At 44.2% G+C, this 23,469-nt stretch overlaps 1 protein-coding gene across 2 annotated transcripts; it reads right to left on the reverse strand.

Annotated features, from left to right (window-relative positions):
* Window positions 1-1,655: 1,655 nt before the first annotated feature.
* On the reverse strand, window positions 1,656-22,370 carry TRIB2 (tribbles pseudokinase 2). Of its 2 annotated transcripts, XM_065730697.1 has the most exons (4): window positions 22,338-22,370; window positions 21,179-21,600; window positions 17,022-17,314; window positions 1,656-4,017 (listed from the first exon to the last, which is right to left on the reverse strand). In XM_065730697.1, the coding sequence occupies exons 2-4, from the start codon at window positions 21,446-21,448 to the stop codon at window positions 3,549-3,551; spliced, it is 1,032 nt and encodes a 343-aa protein (XP_065586769.1). In that variant the 5' UTR covers window positions 21,449-21,600; window positions 22,338-22,370; the 3' UTR covers window positions 1,656-3,548. The 2 variants fall into 2 exon arrangements, with proteins under 2 accessions (XP_065586769.1, XP_065586768.1); XM_065730696.1 differs by lacking the exon at window positions 22,338-22,370 and having other exon boundaries at window positions 21,179-22,029.
* Window positions 22,371-23,469: the final 1,099 nt, after the last annotated feature.

The following is a 23,469-nucleotide window of genomic DNA, read 5'->3' on the forward strand; positions in this document are numbered from 1 at the left end:
TACCATGGTACTGATGAAATTAAAGTCAGATGAATAAAAGACACAGGTTTGTTTTGCATTATTGGTGAGGCTTTGAGCTTTTTTTGTTTTGTTTTCACTGGGGAAAAACACAAGTGTAGAAAAGACATATTTGGAGGAAGCTCTGCTCCTGAAGTCAGCCACAAGGTCATGATCAGGGATGTGGCTCAGTTTGTGGACACCAATACTGCACTCTGTTCAGCTGCAAGGTGCTCAGCCCCTTCCCCCACACCGGAGGAAGGCAGTTGAGTCCGTGCAACAGATAAAGAGGAAAAAAAAAGGACAGAAATGAGCTGTTTGAATCACAGATTCTCCTCTAGGTTTCACTTCAGTGAAGAGGAAATCTCAGGCAACAGGGCACTCCTTCCGCATCAGAAGAAGCTGACTGCAGCTGCCAGAGGATTCCTCTGAAGCAATACTAAGAAAGCTTTTGCCTTCGATATAAAAAGCACTGAATGAGCAATCATTAGTCAGACACATTTTTCATATAATTACTGGCAGTGAAAAAGCAAGCATGCAGGTTGCTGTAAAATAAGGTCTAGCTACTTCCACCCAAACAGAACAGAAGCCGTTCACATAAGTTTTAGTGGAGGAGAGGGAAATCCTCAGCACTTCCCCCTCCCCATCCCTCTATGACTGATTACAATCTGCTTTTTTCTATAAAGCACATTTATTGTGGGAGTTTGATTTGAAAGTGTTTCAAGTAATTTAAACTTTGGCTGCATGCATGCAGATCATTTAAAAACTGATCTCCAAGTGTTTCTGTAAGTTAATAACATTTCTGCTTGGTGCTATAACCAATAGTTAATTTTCAGTCTATCGGTCAAAATACTCACGTGGCAGAAATACCTGGACTGAAATCACAACGCACGAAGCTAGGCAGCCTGATAATACTCCCTGCACAGTTTGGGTGCAATATTCTGCAGTACAGCAGAGTAGGGCAGGGGGCTGTTTCTTCTGGGGGAAGACATCTGCTACCTGTGTTTTTTTCTAACTCGAGAATTGACAAAAACAGACTGCATCCTCATTCAAATCAAAGGCTTACTCAAATTGTCTTTCCATAACGGGCCAAGACTCATCCATTTTATCCCACATGGACAAAGCACTGTGTTACTCCACGTGCATTTCTACATAATCTCACTATGCATCTATAAATTATTATTCAGAGTGAATGAAATTAGCAGAACCTGGCCTTAAATAAAAGGCAGTACAATAGGAGATGTTATTCCAGATCCAACCTTTCTAGAATTGGAAGGCAAGTGCAAGATGCGTGTTTTCCTAGGGCTTTGGCAAGTAAAAATGCCAGTTTGCTCAATTTTCTTCTCTCTCCATCAATGGATGTGCCTCCCATTACCAAAAAGATACAGATCTCACTGCATTTCAGAACCCTCCTGAATAATATTTAATAATGAATAATGATAAATGGTAGGGACAAGTCAAAAAATCTGTTTCCTTCATAGCAGACTGTAAATTTTTTGATGAGAAGGCTCACGGCATTACCTTGTAAATACAAGTGCTAAGCTTCCTCAGATCACAGGTCTGGTAAGGGCACAAAAATAGCAGCAAAGAAAATAGCAGCTAAGTGACCCTAGCAGCTCCTTAAACCTCCAGTAAGAACATGGTTCACAACTGAAATCTAGTTAAATATGCACAATTTTATTTATTGAAGAGATTAGGACAAAAACATTAAACCAAATACATGACAAAGCACCAGAGGCAGTAAAACCCCACCATGCACATCACCAATCTTTCCTCCTATAAGGTATTTATAAAATAAAAAAAGTCCTTCTTGACACAGCACCATCTTCAGAGTGTAAAAACATTACTCCTTTATATTCTTAGTTACCAAAATAGAACCAAGGCAGGTCAGCTGCAGCTAGCTTTGTCTCTTGATAAAGAACTGTGAAACATCCTCTTGAGAGTGGGACCATAACTTTCCTGCAAGGCAGGCAAATAGCATCCATACGTCAAATGCCAAGTAGCTGTACGCACATGCCACATACTATAATTAAGCACAAATTCAAGTAACATTTACATACTACAGAGTCCACATGTACCTACCCAAAAAACATGACCACTTCACAAAACGTATACAGGCAGTAATATCAGAACAACTGAGGTACTGGAAACACAAATATTTATGCCAAGAGATTTCAATATCATACAGCAATATAAAAGCAGTAATAAAAACATTTGCCAGTCTAAATCAAATAAAGCTATCCAGAAAAAAAAAGCTAAATAAAAAGTTATTTAGGGACAGAAATACCTGAACAGAAAAGAAGTGTGTTAACTACAGCATGTAACATGTCATCCCAAGTCAACCCGTAATTGAAGTACTGGCTTAATACATCACTACTGTGACATTTTTCTTCAATAAATAGAATAAGTCTTGACAATACAAAAGGTGCATATTACTGTGTATGTTTCAAGAGGAATATCTGTAATATAAATGTTCAGCTTATTAATACCCTCTTATTTCTTATTCTGGACATAATAATAATAAAAAAAAAATCAAACCCAAACAATTCTTTTCCCAAGCTGAGAGGAATTCAAAGAAAAAAAAACAACAACAACAAAACCCACAATACTCTTCTTCAATAATAAAGAGCCCTCTATTTACATGTGGGCCAGTCAGGTAAAGAAGAGATCGGCTCTCAGATAAAGACACAGTTAAGGGCTTTCTGTCCTCTCTAGTCATATACGTGCAGCATGGCAGATATGGAAGCCAGTATCTCATATCTTTTTTAAAAAACTTACATTTTTTTTCTCTCCTATTATAGCAGTAATGCATCTGGAAGTTCGAGTTATAATAGCTTCCTGCAACAAACCATTTGACACAAAACAGAACAGCTTGTTAAATGACAGTTACTTCCCCTTAAGGGAACAAAGCATTAAAATGTCATTTCCTGACAAGAATATTAAGTAGTTTATTTAGAAGAAATGAGTTGAAAATAGCTATCAAGAGACATGAACTGAAATTTTGTTTGTTTTTAGCACCCACTTTTCATGTCTGTCTTTGTGCACCTAATTTTTTCTTAAATTAATCCCATCAATTATTAGACATCCGATTAAAAAAAAAATTAGCCAATTGTACTTTCCCTGAATAATGGCTGAAGTTAAATATTTAACAGTGCGATGCCAAGATGTGAGCTGAGGCAAAAAGTTTCTATTTGTTGTGAGTTACCACTGTTTTTAATGAAACAGAAACAGGAGTGATATAGCTGCACCAGAATTGGCATGTGCAGTCTCCTTGGCTCCAGAAAGGTGAGAAGCTACAATTGCTCCATGCTGCCTTTTCTCCTCCAAATCAATCTAACCTGATAGCAAGCTCCCCCCCACCCCCCAAGTCTGTCCCCATGCTACATTTGTTATATTAGCTCCTTGTGGAGGTTCCTTCTCAATCCAAGGACCTCCAAGTGTCTTTTGCTACCAAGCTAGGCTGATGCAGGATGTGATTTAACACCATCAGGAAGGGCTCCTTCATGTGTCCATCTCCAGGTCATGTACCTTCTGAACACCAGTCTTTGTGCTCAGTTAAAGAATGGGTCCAAGTCTTCCTCCATGTTGACATCAGGCACCAGCTGATCTGATACTTCCTTAGCACCATATCCTGAATTCGATACATTAAAATCTGTAGAAAACCATGGATGGTCCAGAATTTCCTGTGAAGTCAGCCTTTCTGATGGCTCTCGACGCAGTATGCTACGTATGAGGCATTTTGCCTTGGGGGACAGAGTTTCTGGAATGTTAAATTGCCCACGCCGGATCTTGCTGAAGAGGGAACTAGGCTCAATGTCATGGAAGGGATAGCGTCCGACTAGCATGGTGTAAAGCATGACACCTAGACTCCATACGTCCGCTGCTTTGCCAGAGTAGCTGCCATTTGTGTTCAAGATCTCTGGACTCACATAGGCTGGGCATCCATGCTTATCAGAAAGAGAGTCATCATTTCCTCTTAAAATATAAGCGTCTTCTAAGCTTTCCAATTTCACTCTAGTTCTGCAGGCAAAAAACAAAACAAACAAAACAAATAAGGTAAGCAAACATCAGGAGACATATTCTGGTCTTCTAAAGTTACATGATTGTAATGAAAATACTTTACAAAACTCAACCAGCACTGAAGTACACAAGTTTAGATTCCCACTCACAGTACTTGTTACAGATGACTTGTATAGATACCAGTTAAAAAGACATACGAAGAATACTGTCATATACAGTTACAAGATGTCAACTGCATTTATGTCCAGTAAACACACTGGTGAGGTCTTATAAAAATCTAGAAGTAACTGCCGTATTCACGTGATTGATAAGGCTTCCATAAACATGATTTCCAAAAGGAGACAAGTCTCATGATTATTTGTTGGCTGTACTCCAATCCTGTTCAGGACTCATGTCCAAATTCAAGTTGAGCCCTAAACAGATGCATTCTGACCACCTTCACATTGGTGAACAGCTACTTGCACCTGTAATCCCACAAGGCAAGAGTAGAATAAACATTTCCGCTCTGACCAACCAATTTTTTTTTCTTTATCCTTATATTCATGAAGAACAAGTTTAATCAATTTCAGTCTTCCAAAGCAGACTTTAGTCCAAAGAGAGATCAGATAAACTGAACGCTGAGATGAACAGCAAGCTCAGCTACTTGGCCAAACCAGAAGAACATCTCACACTGGAATGAACAGAAGCTATTGAAGAGTTTGCAGAAGGACGGCAGGGATGCCTTATCATGATTGCAACTCTTTTCTGCCCACAGATTGCTGTGAACTTGTCATTGTGCTGCAGTAATTACCTCTGCAAAAGCGTTTTCTTCCATTACAGACACCACACAGGGACAGAAAAAAAAGGCACCAAAGTTGCTTGTCATGGCATGAGATTAACATAACCCTTCTTTCCTTTTTATTTGGACAGCTAGCATCTGTAACTATATTTAAAAATCCACCCCTTTTACAGGCAACCCAAAGGATTACCAGTTATCCTTTAGACTACTACCAGCAATAGTTGGCTTTAAGAGCAGAATGAGCATCACCGCAATAGGATTTGTCCAGTGCACACAGATGGAAGAGTGACCTAGCAGCACTGCAGACTTTCAGCAACTCAGGGGACAGCTGAGTATTCCTGTCCTCATCCCTTAACCTCATGGTTCTCTGTGATCACCCACAGCCCCATGTCGTGACCATACCCTTCCCTGCATCACACTCACAGGCAGAGCCCGAACTTCATCCCAGAAAGCAGAACTTGTGTCTTTGGACTAAAGCACATCATTTCACAGGCATTAAAAACAGACAAGGAGAGCCCTGTTTCTTAAATGTTTACTGAAGAAAACACAGCTTGGGCTTGAGTAGTAAAAGACAGCTGAGCCAGCTCTGGCTGGAACTTGGTTTCAGGGCAGCTGAGTGCTATCATCTTTGAACCAACAGAAGAGCATTTTACTCTGTGGAGTACTCCAAAGGCAACTGTGCCATAAACTCTCATAATGACACTTGGACCTTTTCAACAGCTAGAGACATTTCCTAGCAGAGGTGAAAGCCCCTTTGGCAAAATGCCTTGGATCAGGAAGTCATAAATACAGAATGCAGGATACCTGGCTCCCAAGCACAGTGTGTCCAAGCAGCTCCTTCCCTCATTAAATAGGCCACTGTTCTCTCCACCAGTGTGGATGCTGAAGGGGTTTGTGCAACACACCTGCGTCCTGATTAAGTACCCATTGCCATCCTAGCAGCACCTCTTCTGGCAATAGACAACAGCTTGTTAGCACACCAACAATGCTTTACAGCAACAATACTTCTTCTCACAGGAAGCTGACTGCAAGGAGAAACTGACTGTAATTGTCAAGATCACAATTCCCTCTGTACACAACTCAAAGGATCCCAAATGAGGGAGCACCTAGAGAAGGGGGGCTGGCAGCATGCTCAGCTTCATCACAATCCTGCACCTGCGTGGCACAGGAAGAGCAGCAAGGGGAAATGCCCAGGGAGAAAAAACACTCCTATAGCAGAGCAGAGAACAGAGAGGAAGAAATGGAAGGCAGAGACACGAGCTGTGGCTCCACTTGCCCTGCCCACCTCAGTTTTTCCATAGAAAAGTATGTGTAGCAACCAAGTAGAGAGGCCAGCTACTCAAATGCACATTAAATCACTGAATAGCCAGCCAGGAAAGCATGGGCTCACTGCTGCTCCCAGAAGCAGAGCACACAGAGGGAATGGGGCAGGGTATGCTATTTATAAACAACTTGCAGGAGAGAAATCACCCACACACACAGTCTTGCCACTGGAGTGTCAACAGTGCAGGGAAGCGGTGTTTACTCTCCTACCCTGTTTTACATTTCTGATCGTTGCCAGAAAAATTTAAAGCAACAGCTCACTGAGCAGCTGTTATACTGAAGAACATTTATTTTAATTCCTAAATCTTTTCCATAACGAATGACACACAAAACTGGAAAAAGCAGACAGCAAGGTGTGTAAAAAATGCTCACAACCCATCTTCTCCCAGAGGGGAAATATATTGCTAATAAACCAGATGCAGCACACAAAGGCCGTATCCCACCCTCGATTTTCATGCAAGGTGCTGCATCCTGCAGCCAGCAGTCCTTTGCACATGCTAAGGCAGGTTTTGTTTAAGCAAGCAAATGGAACAACAGCTGGCCTTTATCTGCCTGCTCCTCCATAATCTGTAACCAAATAAAACAAACACTCAACCAGGTTTTTCATCCCACTGAGCAGTCAGACTTTGAGGAAACAAAAGGTCCCAAACCAAACAAAAAGACAATATTCAGCCCTTCTGCATTTCTAACAAGCCCCCAAACCCTCACGCAATAACACCCTGATGTTCAAGGTAAAAAACAAGGAAATGTCTCCTTCACCTGGCTGCACCCCAGCATGGGTACTAGATGCCCCCTCAGTGCACAAGGATCTCCATCACAAGCTGCCACTCTTCATCTCCTGAGCACCCACCCGCTGGGTACACAGCCCAAGCATGACACTCCCCTTTACCACCAGAAACAACTGGGATGTTCTTGGTTAGCTAAGGGTTGGGATGTTCGGAAGGAGGCAACCACAGCCCATGTATAAAAACAATCATGAAATGTCTTTGCTGAAGGCCCTGGCTGTGCTGTTCTGGGCTGCCTCCTGTGACCTGGAGCCAGGTTAGACCCAAGCCAGCCTGGCTTCTTAAGTGACAGTGACTCCATGCACCTCAGCCTTGCATATAGCACAGAGTCACTGTGCAGTTGGGTGGCACGCTGCTATGAACTGCAAGTATCACTCCACTTTTTACAGCCGTTTAATGGTTTTTCAGGCAATTGAAAAGGAGCAGCCTGGCTTAGGAGCTGCTATTTCCAACTGTACAGCCTCTCCGAGAGAAACAGATATCACTGGCTTCCAGCTCTGGCTAGCCTCCCCTTCCTCCAGATTTCAAGAACTGCCTGAAAGAGCTCTGTTTTCTGCAAGTCTGGGATATTTTTTTTTCCTCTAGAGGGGTGGAAAGGGGGGGGAACAACAGGAAAGACAGAATCTAAAAACAGAGAAATGCTCACAGACACTCTGGACGAGCACTGATTTCTTCCCCTCCACCTCCTCTCTCAGAGGAAGCACTGAAATAAAATATCCAGGAAAAAAAGAATAGAAGCCAACAACAACAAACAGACCCTCAAAACTGCAAGGAGTTGCTGAGAACACAAAACCTCTGTAAAGGCTGGAAGCGCATCCAACAGACAACCCAATCCAATTTAGCCCTTGGCAGGCAGGGGACAGACTTGAAACCAAACACTGAAATGTGAAATCACAATCGGCTTTGAAGCACTTCCTATTACTAAGAAGAGAAGGCACAAACAAAAATAAAATCCTTCTACTTCTTTAAAGTCACATTTCTAGAAAACAAAACAAACACCCAACCTCTCATTCTTTAAATAATTAACTCACATCAGCCAGCTGAAGGACCCCCACAAGAGAAAAGTTTTCCAAAGCATCAACGTTTGAGTTTGACCATTTAAATGGCAGCAAAAAAAAAAAAATTAATCCTGAAGTTGAAACATAAACTACTGCCAAAGCCGGATAAGAATCACTTTGTACATACGCTGTAGGGCAACAAAGACTTTTGTCACGGCTTACGTAATTACAGTACATAATTTCAAGTTTTAATGCAGACCCTGAATAAGCGCTTGGAAAAAGAGCATTATGCATCTATCAGATCACTGATAAAACACTGCATTAGTCTAATGCGTTAAAAAAAAAATAGAGCCCTGAATCATGGCTATTTAAAAAGGGGAAGCTATTCTGCCTATGAATGCTTTCCCATTACTGGTGAATGAAACCACAGAAGTGCAATCAGAGGGCAGCAGCAGCACTCAGACGGGAAATGCGCCTTTGTCCCCATAGAAACCGTCAGGGAAACCCACGAAAAACAATACCACTCTGAATTTCTTATCAATATGCCATTCATTACTTGAATGCATTCAGACTTTGCTCTTCAGTAACGTAACAAAACCTAATCAATTAAACGTCTTCCAGAAGGTTCTTCAATGCAGCCTCCTGAGTTAGCACCCCTTTCTGGCGGACGGCTTTGTTGCACATCCTACACCTTTTTTTTCCAGGGTGATTCACACAATTCCTCCCTGCAGAGCTCAGAGGTTACCAGCAAACTACTCCCCTGCCTTTTGACACCGAAGTCAGAGCTGTAAGAACCAGGCATTCATGCTTGCTCCGCTCTTATTCTCCAAAAGAAAACACAATTTCCATATCAGAATCAGTGGAATAAATTCAGAGGGCTCAAAGCTCATGAGGCAGGGGGAAAAAATATGGAACATTTAAAGCAGAAATACTGACTGGAAGTCTGAGTGTTTCAGAGGAAAATATCTTTACTATTGTTCATTCACTGCAGTGGAGGAATCCATACCTGAATCAATGAAAGCAGCTGCTTCCAGCCTGTCCCCGAAACCATCTGATGGGAAATAGCACCTGAACCACAGCCGAGCCCGTTGTTACCATTTTGGGAATGCCAATTGCAGGCTGAGCCAGAGCATCCAGCATCACCTCCAACGGGACGGCCAAAAATCGGCTGCTCTGAAAGGAAGCACCCAGCTTCAGACTGCAGGCACACCAGCAACCTGCTATTCAGGTAGGATCAAAATGAAACAATCCCGCTTTACAGATCCTATAGAGCAGCCTCATGTCTCCTAAGTTCACAAAACAACCATCGGCTGCATTGGAATTGCCATCCAAATTGCCATTTTACTGATACGGCTGCAGGTAAACATAAAACAGCAACTTCTAAAGAGAAGAGGTGACTCACAGCATTCCCCCCCTAAATCAGCCTACCCATAAAACAAAAACCAAACCAAACAAAGGCACTCGAGCAATCCTCTCTCATATTTCAATATTATTCTGACTGAGGCCAGGAAAGCCTTTCCCTAGGTGAAGGCACTCAAGTCATCAACAGGAACCCGTAACTGCCCGAGAGATCAGGGATTGCTCCTGTGTGGCCAATAACTTACAGGTCATTTAATCAAGGTCAGTTGCTAGCACCCCATCACAAAGATAAGCATGACTGCAATTATGCCATCAGGCAGAAACAAAAAACAAAAAACAAAAAAACAAAACACAAAGCTTGACACTGGAAACAATTCTCTTTTACTAATTGATTATTTTAACTAAGGGAATCTCTCCTAAATAATGCAGAAGCAGGCTGCCTTTGTGGAGGCAATGAGATGGGGATGGCAGGTAATGAAATCCCACACAGATGATTTGCAGCTTGGTGCAAACACACATCCTGAACTTGGGAACCACCCAACCTCCTCCTAGGGCAATGAGGCGCTCAGGATCAGAGGGGAAACATTACACCATCAATTTAAATCCTGTTCCTTTCGCTGCTAAGATCCCTTCCAGCACATAGCAGCACACAGCCTGGAAGTTCACTGCACAACATCCTACGCAACTCCAGGAAAAAAAAAAAACTGCACAGAGGCTGTCAGACAAACTGTCTCTTGCATAATGAAACAGGCTCAAAGATACGTTTCAAAAGGCAACTGGGACTTGCAGGCAGTAAAGGTTTTACAGGATGAACCTTGTTCCTAAGGGAAGATTCCCTCACCGGTACTTCCGTGGAATAAGGAAGCCTCTAAAAATTACACATCCCCCCCACCCTTCCTCCAATGGGATCCTATCCGGCCTCACATCCCCTTGCCTACATGTCAGATTTAGGGCTTTTAACTTGACTTTAGCTGGTTTCCACTTAAAAAAATGCACCCAGACCTACCATCCCTCACGCTGCTCCAGGTAGCGCTGGAGGCCCCATGGCTTTGGTCTTACAACACTCAGACAGGATTGCTGGCAACAGCCCAGCCTGTGCACCATGAACTGAGCTTCTTCCATGTCTTCACTGCCTAAGCTGAGGACAAGCTTCCCAAAAAGTTGATAGGAAGGCAGTGATTGCTACTGTATGTGTGGGGTAAGGGCTGTGAAATCCAATGCAGAGTCTCTCACAGAGGGGCCTGGTTACAGCCTGGCAAGGAGGCCATTATATGATAAGCATCTGGCCCACAGCAGCTACTTCATCTTGCTGTTACTTTTTAAGATAACTTTTAAAGGGCTCTGCTGTCACTTGTGCACCATGTTGGGTTTTTTTGTTTGTTTTTTCCCCTTAGGTCAGTCCAAACAATGCATGGTGAAGGTTCACAGGGAAAAGAGTCAAAACTTTTTTTTTTTTGCTCATGTAACCACATGTTGCAAATAAAGCCCCAGATTTTTTGTTGAGCCTGCAGCAGGACCCCAGCACCTCTAAAGTAAAGCAGACCCATTATTTCACAACTCAGCTTGGAAACCTTCTGCTTAGATGATTGTAGCCTGTCTCTAAGCAATACATATCTACTAAAAAGCATGTGCTAAAAACTAAATTAAAATGCCTGGTTGATACCTGTTTACAGTCTGCTCTTTTCCTTTCTCACTCCCAACCCCGAAGTAATTTCACAGCGTGATGATAAAGACAATATAAAATACATGAACAGAATTTCACCATGGCAGCTGCCACTAGCCAGGTGTCTCCCAGCTCAGAGTCCTGTAAACTTAAAAATCAACACAGTATATATTTTGCACCAAGTCTATAGATGGAGGCTCAAAATGGCCAGATGTTGAACTCTCAGTGCAACATCTCTCAAGAAACATCTTTTTCCAGGGACTGCAGAGAGCATGTCCTCAGAGAGAGCAATCTCACAATAGACATCAAGTGATAGGCACCCAACCATGCCAACCAATACAGCCAACATGCAATGCAGAATTCAGTCAGAGACGACTTTTGGAAAGTCATACAGAAGACCAGAAAGCCAGCATGCAGTTCTCACAATGGGGGGAAAATGTGACAACCGTTGCAAAAAGAGCTTTCCAAAAAGCTAGAGATCATGAGAATGGTGTCATTCAAACACAAATACAGTGCTGAGCTATCAGAAGAAGTGATACAGACACTTGGCAACATAAACCACCCCAGCTCACAGTGAGGAAGGATCGTCAGCAGCAGAGGCAACCTGCAGCCTGAAGTAAATGTAGGCCCCTAGCAGGGCTTTGCTTTGCTCCAGGTTCCCCACAGGGCTGCATTCCACACTGCCCTTCTGAAGGGAGAAAAAGTGTTACGTATCCAGCTACTAATCAAATAACATTAGTTAGCACAGTCCAAAGGCAAAACCTGCTGCAAACTCCTTAGGTACTACATCACATGCTCTAACCACTCATGGTCTCACTGAAGGATGCTGAATGTCTGGACTCAAGGCCCATCTGGAATTTGAGATTCATCCTGGGGCCAACCAGCAGCCAATTCTCTCTGGCTTTTACTTTCATTTATGACCTAAGGCACAACACTTAACCTCTGTGGCTCCGTATGTCCTCAGGAGATTTAAGCACTTCACAAAGCTGATGTGATGTTTGACATCTGCAGATAGCCTCCCACACCCCATCAGGAAAGGCATCGCATCGGCAATAAACCCATAGCACAATGATCTCAGGAACACTAGGAGAAATGAGGAGTTTTGCAACCAAACTCCAAGACGGCAACAGAAAACACAAACCTTTCTGCAAATAACAGTTGTGAAATTTCTCCTACATCCGAAGTTTGACAAGAGTTTGCCTTCCTACCCATATTTCAGAAGAGGCAAAATAGTTTGGGGGGGAGGCGTTGAAATTTTACCTACAATTCTCCGCTATTCAAGAAGTGGTGTTATTAGGGCCCATGGCATCCATTAAGGGTAAGGTGAAGAGCTTAAACAACAAAACAGGTGAAGATTGGCTTTATTGGTAATACTCTTGGCATTTGAAAACCAGAACTTAAGGAAAGCATTAACTTACCTCTTCTTTATTTTATCATCAGTAAATCAAGAGACTCTAACACCACGGGAAAAAAGTGCTGACTGGATTACAGCTTGACAAATACAGGGAAATAAATTTACAGCTAACTATCAGAAAATGAAATTTCTACTTGGAGAAAGGTGGGCATGTGCAAGCATTCTACGTTTTTTGTGGGATCAGGTTTGTACCACTAGGATTGCAGATAACATAACTAGGTCACTAGCATCATCCACTTAAAGCTGAGAAACTCAGGGTGAGGGGAGGAGAAAAAACAATTCCAAGAGCATCAAATAGATGTATTATGCTAATACAATTTGTAAACTGGCAAAAGTACTGGCTGGATTCCCCACATACAGAGCAGAAAGCGTCAAATAATATTATTCATATTAAATCCCACCTGCCTATCAATCACTCTGAATATTTACTCAAAGTATATGGGAAAATTATGATAACTAAATACCAAAATTATTTTAGTTTTCCCCTCAGCAACTATGATGAATGTTCAAGGTCTTTAAGCTTCAAATGTTACGACAGCTAATATTATAATATAATTAAAGGCTTAAAAAAAGCACTAAAGAAATTAATAATTCCCTGACAGCAGAAGCGTTCTTGTATTAAGAAAGCCATTGGAACAAGAAGAGGATAAATGCTTGATTTAATTCCGAGATCTTTGAGGTGGCTCTCTCAAAGCATCTGCTGTACATCACACTGATGAACTGCCTTATTAGCTATACTCCAAATACTGCTATTTTTAGCACAACCTAAAAAGCCCTGCCCATTCTGCAACATCATTATGGGAATGCCAGAAGGGCAAAGATACTCTGCCCAAAGGCCTATGGGAGCAGAATGTAAAACTGTAAATACAAGTAATGGGAATAGAGCAAAAATAATCAAAAGATCACCACAAAGATCAGCAGCAACACTGACCCATCTTCATATCCAGGATGAGAAAAGTGCCTGACAAATATGGAAGTAGAGAACATATAACAGGAAGTTTCATCCTTGCTCATCTCCAATGTATTGGATTCAAATTTCATTTAGAAGCTTAAGGATCCAATTTTTAAATAGTCAATAATCTAATAGGTAATTTTAAAAGTCTGGTGAGACCCAATATGGCAAATTAGTGTTTCCCATGCTTTCAGTATTCTGACGGTCACTGCCCACATTTAATAGATGTACTGCTGCTTGCTAACCCACTCTTAGAAAACATTTCCAGCCATGTGGTAATGTCTTAGATGCTCTGCTTCATCAAGATCAGCTGCAGGTTTAAGAAGTTTAACTCTGATATTTCAATACTTCGCTTATTTTGTCTACAGTTCACAGACAGAAAATCATAGACACACTTTCCCCCAAAGCAACACCTTCCAACATTCTTTCATATGAAACAAGCGAAAACAAAACACAAAAGGCCTAAGATGTTTGCCAATAGCACACATCATTTTCATGGAATATAATCTTCAACATTTCTGCAGTTCAAGATTAAAGTCCTAAGACGAAGCATCTTGAAGCAGATGAACTGTTTGGCCTCCACGGTGTGGAACTTCACATTTAAGTCCTGATATACTTATATACACACAATAGCAAGATGTAACACACCATCACAGTCTAGCTTTGACTTAGCACATCAAGAAAATGCTGCTACTAAGACCAGAACCCCTACAAAACACATAGCACCATCAGCCTCCAACAATTATTTTTTCCACCATCTTACTTTCTTGTTTATTACTATTATCAAAAGGGCACTGTAATTTGCAACATTCAAATAACATGCATTCTTAGCAGTGACATCAGCATGAGCAAAGAGCACTCTTTACTAGATTAAGATCTTGAATCTTTACAAATTCCAGCTGTAGTATAGATAATGGGATAAGTGGGAAGAGATTCAATGCTGTATTCACCTGTCTGCAAAACTCCATAAGCTCTGATTTCATACCCAACTACCAGGGCAACGTTGGGATCAATGGAAGGAGCATGTACTATGAAATCCTTTAATTGATTTTCTTTTTTAAACAAATGGAACTGCCTTCATCTATCCTTCACATTCTTACCAGCTCCTGCACTCAGTCTGGCAACTCTCTCTTTATAAAGGCTGGAGGAAATAGTCAGGAAAGGGACTGCTGAAAAGAAGCTCCACAAAGGAACAAGTGACACACAGCAGCAGAGTTCACAGATATTTCTTAAAAAAAAAAAAAAAAAAAAAAATCGTTTTCTCCTTTTTCTTTCTCCCTGCATCACCACAGGTATCAAAGAAAAGCAGATTCTGCAGCACCCATCTCACAGGCAGTAATTTCTGAACACAAGGCAGCTCAGAATCATTATGGCTGGAAAAGCCCTCTAAAGATCACCTAGCCCAACCGTCAGCACACAAACAATGCCAGCAGGCTCCTGAACTGTGAGCTCAGATGGGTGCGAGCAATGCACCAACACCACTGTGAACCCGGAAGGATCGGGAAGATTTTTCAGCCTAAATATAGCAGCTGACTGAAAGTGATGACTGATTACAGTCTGACGATCAGAGCATGTGAAAAAGCCTGTCGCTGAGTGGTTCTATTTCCATCTCCCACTATTTCATCTCACTGTTTATTTAGCGGAGAAAGGATTGCAATACCTCTCTACATCTAAACCAACACCACATCCAGAAGAAAACCACATTACAGTTACCTTAAAAATATCCGGCAAGTCATATTTGACCTTTAAAGTAAATTACTGTACAATTAGAAGACACTGTTCAAAAGTGAGCAACGGTGTGATTTCGCAGACTAGTTATGCAAAAAGCATTCACGAACGCAAACACTGCTATTATAGTACGCACCACTCTTCTTGGGTGGCTGCAGGACTTGGCCTTGTGCCGTGGGTTGCGTTCAGTTCCTAGTAAGCAGCAGGGTAGGAGTTCAAAAGTATTCAGCACGGGCCTGCACCCGCCCCCACTACACGGCTCTGAGCTCACGCTGCCTTCGCTCACAGTGGAAAGTAAGTCCCAGTCCTGTCCTTCATACAAAACCAGACAAGTTTCTGCATATCCCCAGGAAAAATTCATTTTAATGTTAGGACATTATCAGCTACAATAGAAATCCCCACCTAAGCCACGCAAGTTTCTTTGTTATCTACATCAAAGGTGCTGTAATTGTGTTTAATTATTAAACTCAGAATAAAAGTCATGAAAGTGCAGCCTACATATACTTGCTTTGCATTTGTCTCTGAATGGACATAAAGCCAGCTGCATTTTAAGCTTTCTTATTAGAACGTAAGGAAACTGTAATCATACATATTGGGTCTGCAGCAAGAAAAAGGGAAACAGCTCAGAGTTGCCTGAACTGAACTAAGAAACAATCTTCTACTTTACTCCTTATAATATCTTTACAAGCAGAAGTACATTTTAGAAAACACATATTTTAATAAAATTTAAGTAGAGAATATTTAAACAGGATAGAGATTGTCATTTTTTATTGTAGGGGCAGAAACTTCTCTTTAATGGCTGAACTGTCTATTAGCTTTCTGTCACTTAGACCACGGACTTCTTGAGCCTGCAGAAAACTCTGCTTTTCTTATAACTCTACAAACAGCCCCAAATAGAATTGATGCACATTGGTTATTCTTAATGATGCTCTCCAGAACATCTACTTCTCCCTTCCTGATCTTGAGCAAGCTTTCAGACAACTTGTGGGATTGAGTCAGAAGGGAAAAAGTATCTCCCCATCCTCCACAAGGACATGAAGAAGCACAAAGGCAGGCTCTGTCCCCATTCAGTTTTTCCTTCTGATGGCCTTCTTCCCATTTAATCCCTCTGTGAAAGCCTGACATTACTCTGGTAGGGTTTATTACTCTGATGGTTTTGGTGGAAGTTGCAAGAAAACCATAAGGAAAGAGACAACACTTCCAAAGGTTCAACAGCAGACTTATGGCTCAGAATCAGAAATAGTATTTCAACAGTATACCTGAAGCACCCAGCTCTACTTTATTCCATCTTTCACCTCCTCCCAAAAAAAGTTAACCAGAGAATTAATAGGAAAAGAAAGCATGTAGGGAGAAGATACAAATAGAACCAACAAATTATAAAGGGTAGTTCCCCAAGTACCACAATAGCTGATACTAAAAGCGGGCACCCACAGAGCAGCAAGGCAGTTTTAGTCTTATTCCAGACAGTATCCTTAGCAGCAGCCTCCAGACTCTACCAGGGAAACAAGCAGCTGTCCTCAGTGGTCCTTCAAAGCACTGCTGGCCCTTCCCTCCAACTTTATCTGCTCTAGCCAATCACTGCACTTCCTCTTCATGCCTGCTCACTGGCATGAGCCATTTCAGACTCTAGCCCTACTGAACAGAGCAGATCTTTTAGTCCTTTCCTCTTTGATCACCAGTTGTATTCATGTTAGCGGAGCTCCTACACCAGTCATCCTACACCAGAGCCTTCCTGCAGGAGACATCCTCTCCTCAGGACTGAGGGGGCTCTCAACGGGGAGCTGCAGAGGCAAACAGCACTGTACTTACATTACTCCAAAGCCTAAGTCAGAAGGTCACATGGTATATCCATTCCATGATCGGATTGCAGAGGAAAGTAAGGAAAGTGAAACCCCTCATGCACCACAAATGAACTGTAGGGTGACAAAGAAGTGCACAGGATCCCATAACTCTGAACCACGTGACGTCAGACACCCACACCTGTAACATAAGGGATGCCCTTACCTTTCTTCGTCCTTGAAAATAAACTTTCGCAGCTTCAGATCTCGCAGTACCAGTCCACCATCGTGGCAGTGTGCAACAGCAGAAGCTATTTGATAGAAGAGTTTGGCTGCCTCCTCTTCTTTAAGTTTCTTGCAGGTGCGAACAAATGAATGCATGTCCCCATAGCTCCTTTCAAAGAACACATACGCTTTTGTCTCCCCGAGAATTATTTCAGTAATTTGGTTGATATTTTTATGTGCAGGCAGACAAAAACATGGTGCTAATAACTCCTGGTAGCAGCCAATATCAAATACCTGCAGAAACAACGACAGTAAAGCCAGGGTTAGCACTGTGAAGGACAATGAACGACAGTGTATCTAATTCTGTTAACAGAGCACCTCTGAGCATAGTTTATGCTGTACTGATGCAAACAGGATGTCATAAGCTCATGGCACAGAGGACGAGACAAAAAAGACTGTGTAGCCCCTCACAACACATGCATGGGGCCTCAATGGGAAAGGCAGGCCTCCAGAACTTGTTGCAAGAACAGATTCATTAGCTAATAGCTGATCGAGTTAAAATGTAATCTGAATTAAGCTCTAAAGATCAGGGACATGCAGCTCTCAGACTGAAGCTTATTTATTTTGCATCCAAACAATCTCACAGACAACTTGACTGGTAGTTCTGCCTTGAGAAAAGCTGTCAGATTAAACCCACTCTGATCCACATGCCTCCCTCTTGACTTTATTAACCCATTAAAGCTTGACAGATTTTCAGGTTTAAATATCATCCTCCACCATTCATATTTACTTCCTGCATTTCTTTCCTGTCCTGCAAACAGCAAAGTCACTTTCATTTTCAAAGTCTCAGTTTTACAATGGCTGTTTGTGAGATCAGAGGGACAACTAGGGAAGCAGCCCCAGTGTCAGAGTGCAGACAAACACCCTTCAAAAGGGAAAAAGCAGAACCACCCCGAGCTCTCTGTGCTTCAGTCGAGTGCTCCATTAAAAGAAAAGTGTCCCTTTAATAGCAAGTAAGCTATCACTGATCTTGTGAATGAGCTGTAGGAATTAAAAAGGCTGCTGGGAAACCCAAACATAAAAAGTTACTATAATCTAGTGATGACGAATGAATCAGTATTCGAGTCAATTGAGAAATGCCCACATTACACGAAGAAGAAAGAGTTCATTGAGAATAACAGCAGTCAGTGTGCTGGAGGAGAATATAAGCCAAGTATTGATGGGAGGAATTTTTGTTTTTAATTATACCTGCTCCGGATGTGCTACAAAGCAAAGGATTAGTGTTTCCACCAGCACAAAAATGCTATTAATACGTAACTCGCTCTCCCGTGTTTTGTTACTTGGGTAAAAAGAATTTAAAGTAGTTGTGTCCCATTTTAATTAAACACAGAAAAATGAAAAACTTGGTAAAGCTACCAAACACAACGATTTAAGCCATAGTTTCTTAATTTTTGTACTCTGCCTGGCATTTGTATTGCAGCAGCAGGTATTTGTGTGCTCTCCCAGAAGCAAACCTTTCTCTGAACCTTTACAAAGCTTTCAAAACTGGGCATCAAAGACACAGTTCAATCCAAATTTACCTACGGCTTTGCAACCTACGCCATGTATTGCTTCAAAGCACAATCCTAACCAAGCCCTTCCCCAGAAGAGGACCCAAACCCACACCACTGAGAAAGCCCCTCCTCACCCCACACCTGTGCAGCTGCACTCCAGCACAGCATACACAGCCTTAAGGGCTGCTAGCCAGATCCTACAAATTTTGTAAGGGGGCAGATCAGCATGAAGGTATTCTGGTGACATGGCGAGCCAAGGAAGCAGAACTGAGGAGGGGAGGGGTGCTGCTGAAATCACCCGGGTGTAAATCATTCCAGAGAACTCATTGACATTTATATCTCAGAACTCTAAGTGAATGACCGTGCTACAAAGAGGCTGCTATAAAATAAAATTTAAGTGGGAATATTCACAGAGCTCAAATCCCTTGTGAAGAGTCCAGAACTCCATTCTAACCAGTTTGTCCTGATAGAAATTTGCCACCTTTTGTGGTTGCTGGGCTTCGTTAAGCAGGTAAGGATATATATCAGCCCTACGTTTGAAAAAGGGGAGATGGGAAGCACCATCACACTGCTGCAGGGCAGAATACCTTTTATGAAGGGATTCTTTGTATCCCAGCTCTTAAAATCCCTGGCCTCGATTCAGCAAGTGTCCAATAAGCTGCAGTTTGATTCAGTTCTTGCTGGGAATTGGAAGTGAGAAGTTACCATTGTTTGGATGCCACAGAGCCTTGAAGCAAATAACGGCATCTGTACAGTCAGTGGGTGCAGCCAAATGAATCTTGAGAATCATCAGTATGTGTCTGTTATCCAACCCAATGTTTGTGCAAGCAATCTCTGAGAGCATCTTCAATAAGATACCAGATAGCAGGTCTCTTCGCCGGAAGGCTACTTGACAAATAGCAGTCGTGTTACCGCAGGCATTTCAAAGAAGGCTTTAAATTGAGTTCAGGACTGACAACTGCATATTCACAAACTGGCAATTCGAGCCAGGATTATATTTTTGGAGCCCTGCTAGAAGTAGGGCTTGCACATATGGAAAAAAAAATGGTACTATTGAAATGTCGGGATCAGACTAAAAACATACAGCTTAAAGGGAGGAAAGAAATCAAGTCAAGCCTTTGTGAGCTGCAGCCACGCTGCTTCTGCTGTTACCAAAACACCACCTTAATCCTGCAAACCAAACAGGAAACAAAGGAGAGCAGAGCCTCAGCTTGACCACTTGCCATGCGAGTTCACCTATGATTTCACACAGTGCAGCAGCTTTGTGGGATCTGTTTATTCCATGAAAAGATGCCAGTGTCCTAGAGTGCAGCACTGTGCTGCTGCACCGAGCTGGCTTTCATTCTAGAAATTATCCTGCTCTGTTTCAGTTTAGTAACAAAGCATTCACTTCAGCATGCAATATTAGTCCTTTGCAAAGTCACGGGCTCTTTTTTTTCCCCTGAATAACCACATAAAGTCTGAAGTTGCCTTAACATCAGGTTGTATAACTCAATCAATGAGCGCATTTAAATCGCTTACTCAACTCTGGTCTCTACAAACAGAGAAACAGGAGCAATTATTTTCACTTCCCTGCGACAAGCCTGTCCTGAACTTATGAATTAAGCACAGAAGTATGAAACCATCAGCAACACAAGCTTTAATCCCTGGAATGTGAGCGAGTTACAATACGTCTACTTTTCAGTTTTTGCACTAGTCTGACACCCAAGATTGCCAAAGGGCACAACTCTCTATTTCAGGAACAATGCAAATACTGCAGCGCCTGCTGCAAGGTTGCAATCTGCTCCATAGTTACAAGAACTACTACTGCGGGGCACGAGTCTGGCTCACTACAGACAATGAGATCCGCAGTTTAGGAACAAAGGAAAATATTCCCTCTGCCCGAAAGGAGGATAACATCCTTCGACATACGTGCACACACATGGGGGTCTTCTTCCAGAAGCTCACCTCTAAGGGCAGAGCAAATAGGCAGGAGGCACGGAGAGCAGACCGGCTACAAAGAGCGGGCCAGCTATTTTGTCTGCTCCCCCAAAAGCCGTAGGTGTGCGGCTTTTATTCTTGCTCAGTTGTGCAATGGGGGAGGATGATGTTTGCAAACAAGCTCCATGGTGAGGGAGCTCGGGCTGAATCATTCGATGTGGGTTTTTTTTTTTTTTAAATCACTTTTGAGACAAAGCTGACTGCGACCTTCCCGCTTCCGCATCCTCTTCGGTCCCAGAACAAGGGATGAGGAGAAAAACTGAGGCAGCCGGCAGGTCCCAACACCTCCAAACAAGCTGGCGATTCCCCACTCCATTTTGAGAAGTGAGAGTGTGGAAGACGAGGTTTTCTCCTGCCCTGAACTCCCGCTAAGACCTACTTAAAGGACGGCTCTTTCCAGAACAATGTCCCCGGGGTGAGAGGCAGAGCTGGCTGCGGGCCACCGCTAGAACGTGGCCATTGTCTGGAGAGAGGGAAAAGTTCCAGGATGCGCCCTGAACGCTGCTCGTGTGCCTTTCATTTTTAAAAGTGTTTAATAATTGAAGCCCACGGCTGCACTCGGCCCTCCTGCGAGAGGCGAGAAACTGACACGAGACGTGAGGATAACAAGGAGGAGAGGCATTACCTTGCAAACCAGCTCCTCGCCACTGTGCAGATGTACGGCTCGGAAAACGTGGTCTCCCTCGAGAGGCTCCAACAATAAGTATTTCCCGATGCAAGAAACGCAATGCGACAAGTTCGGGGTCTCCGGCGGGCTCGGCGAGCCTAGATTCGGGCTAAAACTCTGGCTTGGCTCGATGGACCGTATGGACGAAAGCTCCTCAAAATCCTGGGTTTTATTCCGCGGTCTCCCATATCGTGCTATCGTGATAGGGGTTGACCTTTGTATGTTCATGAGTATGGAGAAGCCCAGCCGACACGCTGCACCGGAGCCCTGGCGCGGAGAGAGCGGTCCCTCGCCCGTCCAGCTGCGGCCGCCTTTGTGTGCGCCGGGGGGGCGGGAGCGGGAGCGCGGCGGCGGCGGGCGACCAGCCTCAGCGCCGCGTCCTGGCACGGGGAGAGAGCGCTCAGCCCGCCGCCCTTTGTTCCGCCGGCGGCCGGGCGCGGAGCGGAGCGGGGCGGAGGGGGCGGAGCGGGGCGGCCGGAGCTCGGCGCTGCCGCGGGGCGAAAACAAAAGGTTAAGTCGGGCGCTGCGCGCACGGGGACAGTCCTTTCTCTCTCTTCTACGGCGAGGCTTATCCGCGCTGCCGAGGCCGGACTGTAGATGGCGCGGGAGCTCCGCCGCTAGCGCCCGAGGCGCTCCGAAAATGCCCCGCGAAACAGCGAGGGAGCATTTAACCGGGAGCGGGCAGCGGCCGCCGGGCCGACAAAAGGGAGCGGGGGGGGGAGGGGGGGGCCGCCCCAAAACGCGGCACCGCGAGGGGAAATGGGAGCTGCGGGCCGCCGCTCCGGTAGAACAAAAAAGTGTAAGGGAGGATGCACGCTCCCACCGCACAGCGGGATTTAGGGTTGAGGGCACAAAGAAAAAAAAAAAGGGGAAAAAAAAAAACCAGCTGCGATAAGGGGGCTTAATTCTCACTGTGGGCGCGACAAGCCTTGCAATCGCTTAAAATAATAATAATTACTTATTAGAAAAAAAAGAAAAAAAAATCAGAGCGCAGGTTTTGTTTGGGATTCCCCCCCTCCCACACCCGAGGATTGCACAAGAGGGAAGGAAGGGATGGCCGCGCCGCTCCCCTTCAGCAGGGCGTCCGTCTTCCCTTCGCCGCATCAAAGCTACTTACGTGGCGGGGACGCTGGCTGCTCCGAGCCTCGCTGCCGGCCGCCGCACGCCCGCACGGTGCCCAGCGCGCAGGCTGACTGCCCCGCCGCCGCCGCACGCCCCGGCCCGGCACGGCCCGGCCCGGCCCCACCGCCCACCGCGCCGCGCCCCGCCCCGGTCGCCCGCCGCCCCGCCCCGCCCCGCCCCGCCCCGGCCACCTCCCCCCGCCGCCAGCAGCGCTAGGGGTAAACAAGGTGAAGCGGCCCGGGGGGTGTTCAGCATTCGAATGCTGCCTTACGGAGGGTTGCCCTTGCGGTTGGGGGTGAGATATGTTCACTAATTCATTGTAATTAATAATCACTTTCAAACTCGAGAAAGAATCAACCCTCCTTAAAGGAAGAGCGCGGTCGTTTGTGTGCGGGTGCTTTGAGTGTGCCGGAGCCGCAGCGGGCGTATTTGGTTTCTCTTTTTTGTCAATGAAGAGAGCACTTTTTATTTATTTATTTTCTGACCGGTTTGGGGCTGCGCGTGTGGATCGGGTGCTCCCGGCTCCGAGCTTGCCTTCAGCCGTCCCGAAATTAACGCAGCACCGGGCAGCAGAGGGAGAGGTAAACCCTATTGCCCTGCACAGGGAAAGCCGAGTGGGGGGACTTGATCCTCACTCAGCACCACTGTGTCTGCGTTGTTCTTTTTTTGTACAAACATCCCCAAATGCGGTTATAGTTTCGATTATAGGAATTTGCATCCGTGTTCAAAGTTTGATGAGCAGCTCCCTGAGCTTCCAGCAGACCTGGTGCTTAATCCCTTGGGTTTGGCCGTGTGCTGGTTGTGAGCTCCTTTAAAAAACAACAGGGGGAAAAATAATTAAAAAAAAAAAAAGAAGAGTAAGGAGAAGACAGGGAGGTGTGGAGTCAATGCTCTGCCCCATGGACACTGCCTGGCAGTGCAAGGGAACCCTTCTGCAGGGAAATGCCAAAGGGCAGGCTGTGTCTTGGCCTCCTTGCTCCCACATCAGGATAGGGAAGGGTCAGAAATGGGAGAAGGGAGGTTTGAGGATGGTGGTGGTGGAGTCGCCATCCCTGGAGGTGTTTGGTAAATGTGGAGATGTGGTGCTGACAGGCATGGTTTAGTGGGCATTGCCAGTTGGGCTTAAT

This window comes from Cyrtonyx montezumae, unplaced genomic scaffold (genome assembly GCF_038088225.1).
Source record: "Cyrtonyx montezumae isolate F1298 unplaced genomic scaffold, pur_monq_1.0 scaffold_13, whole genome shotgun sequence".
Classification (NCBI taxonomy): domain Eukaryota; kingdom Metazoa; phylum Chordata; class Aves; order Galliformes; family Odontophoridae; genus Cyrtonyx; species Cyrtonyx montezumae.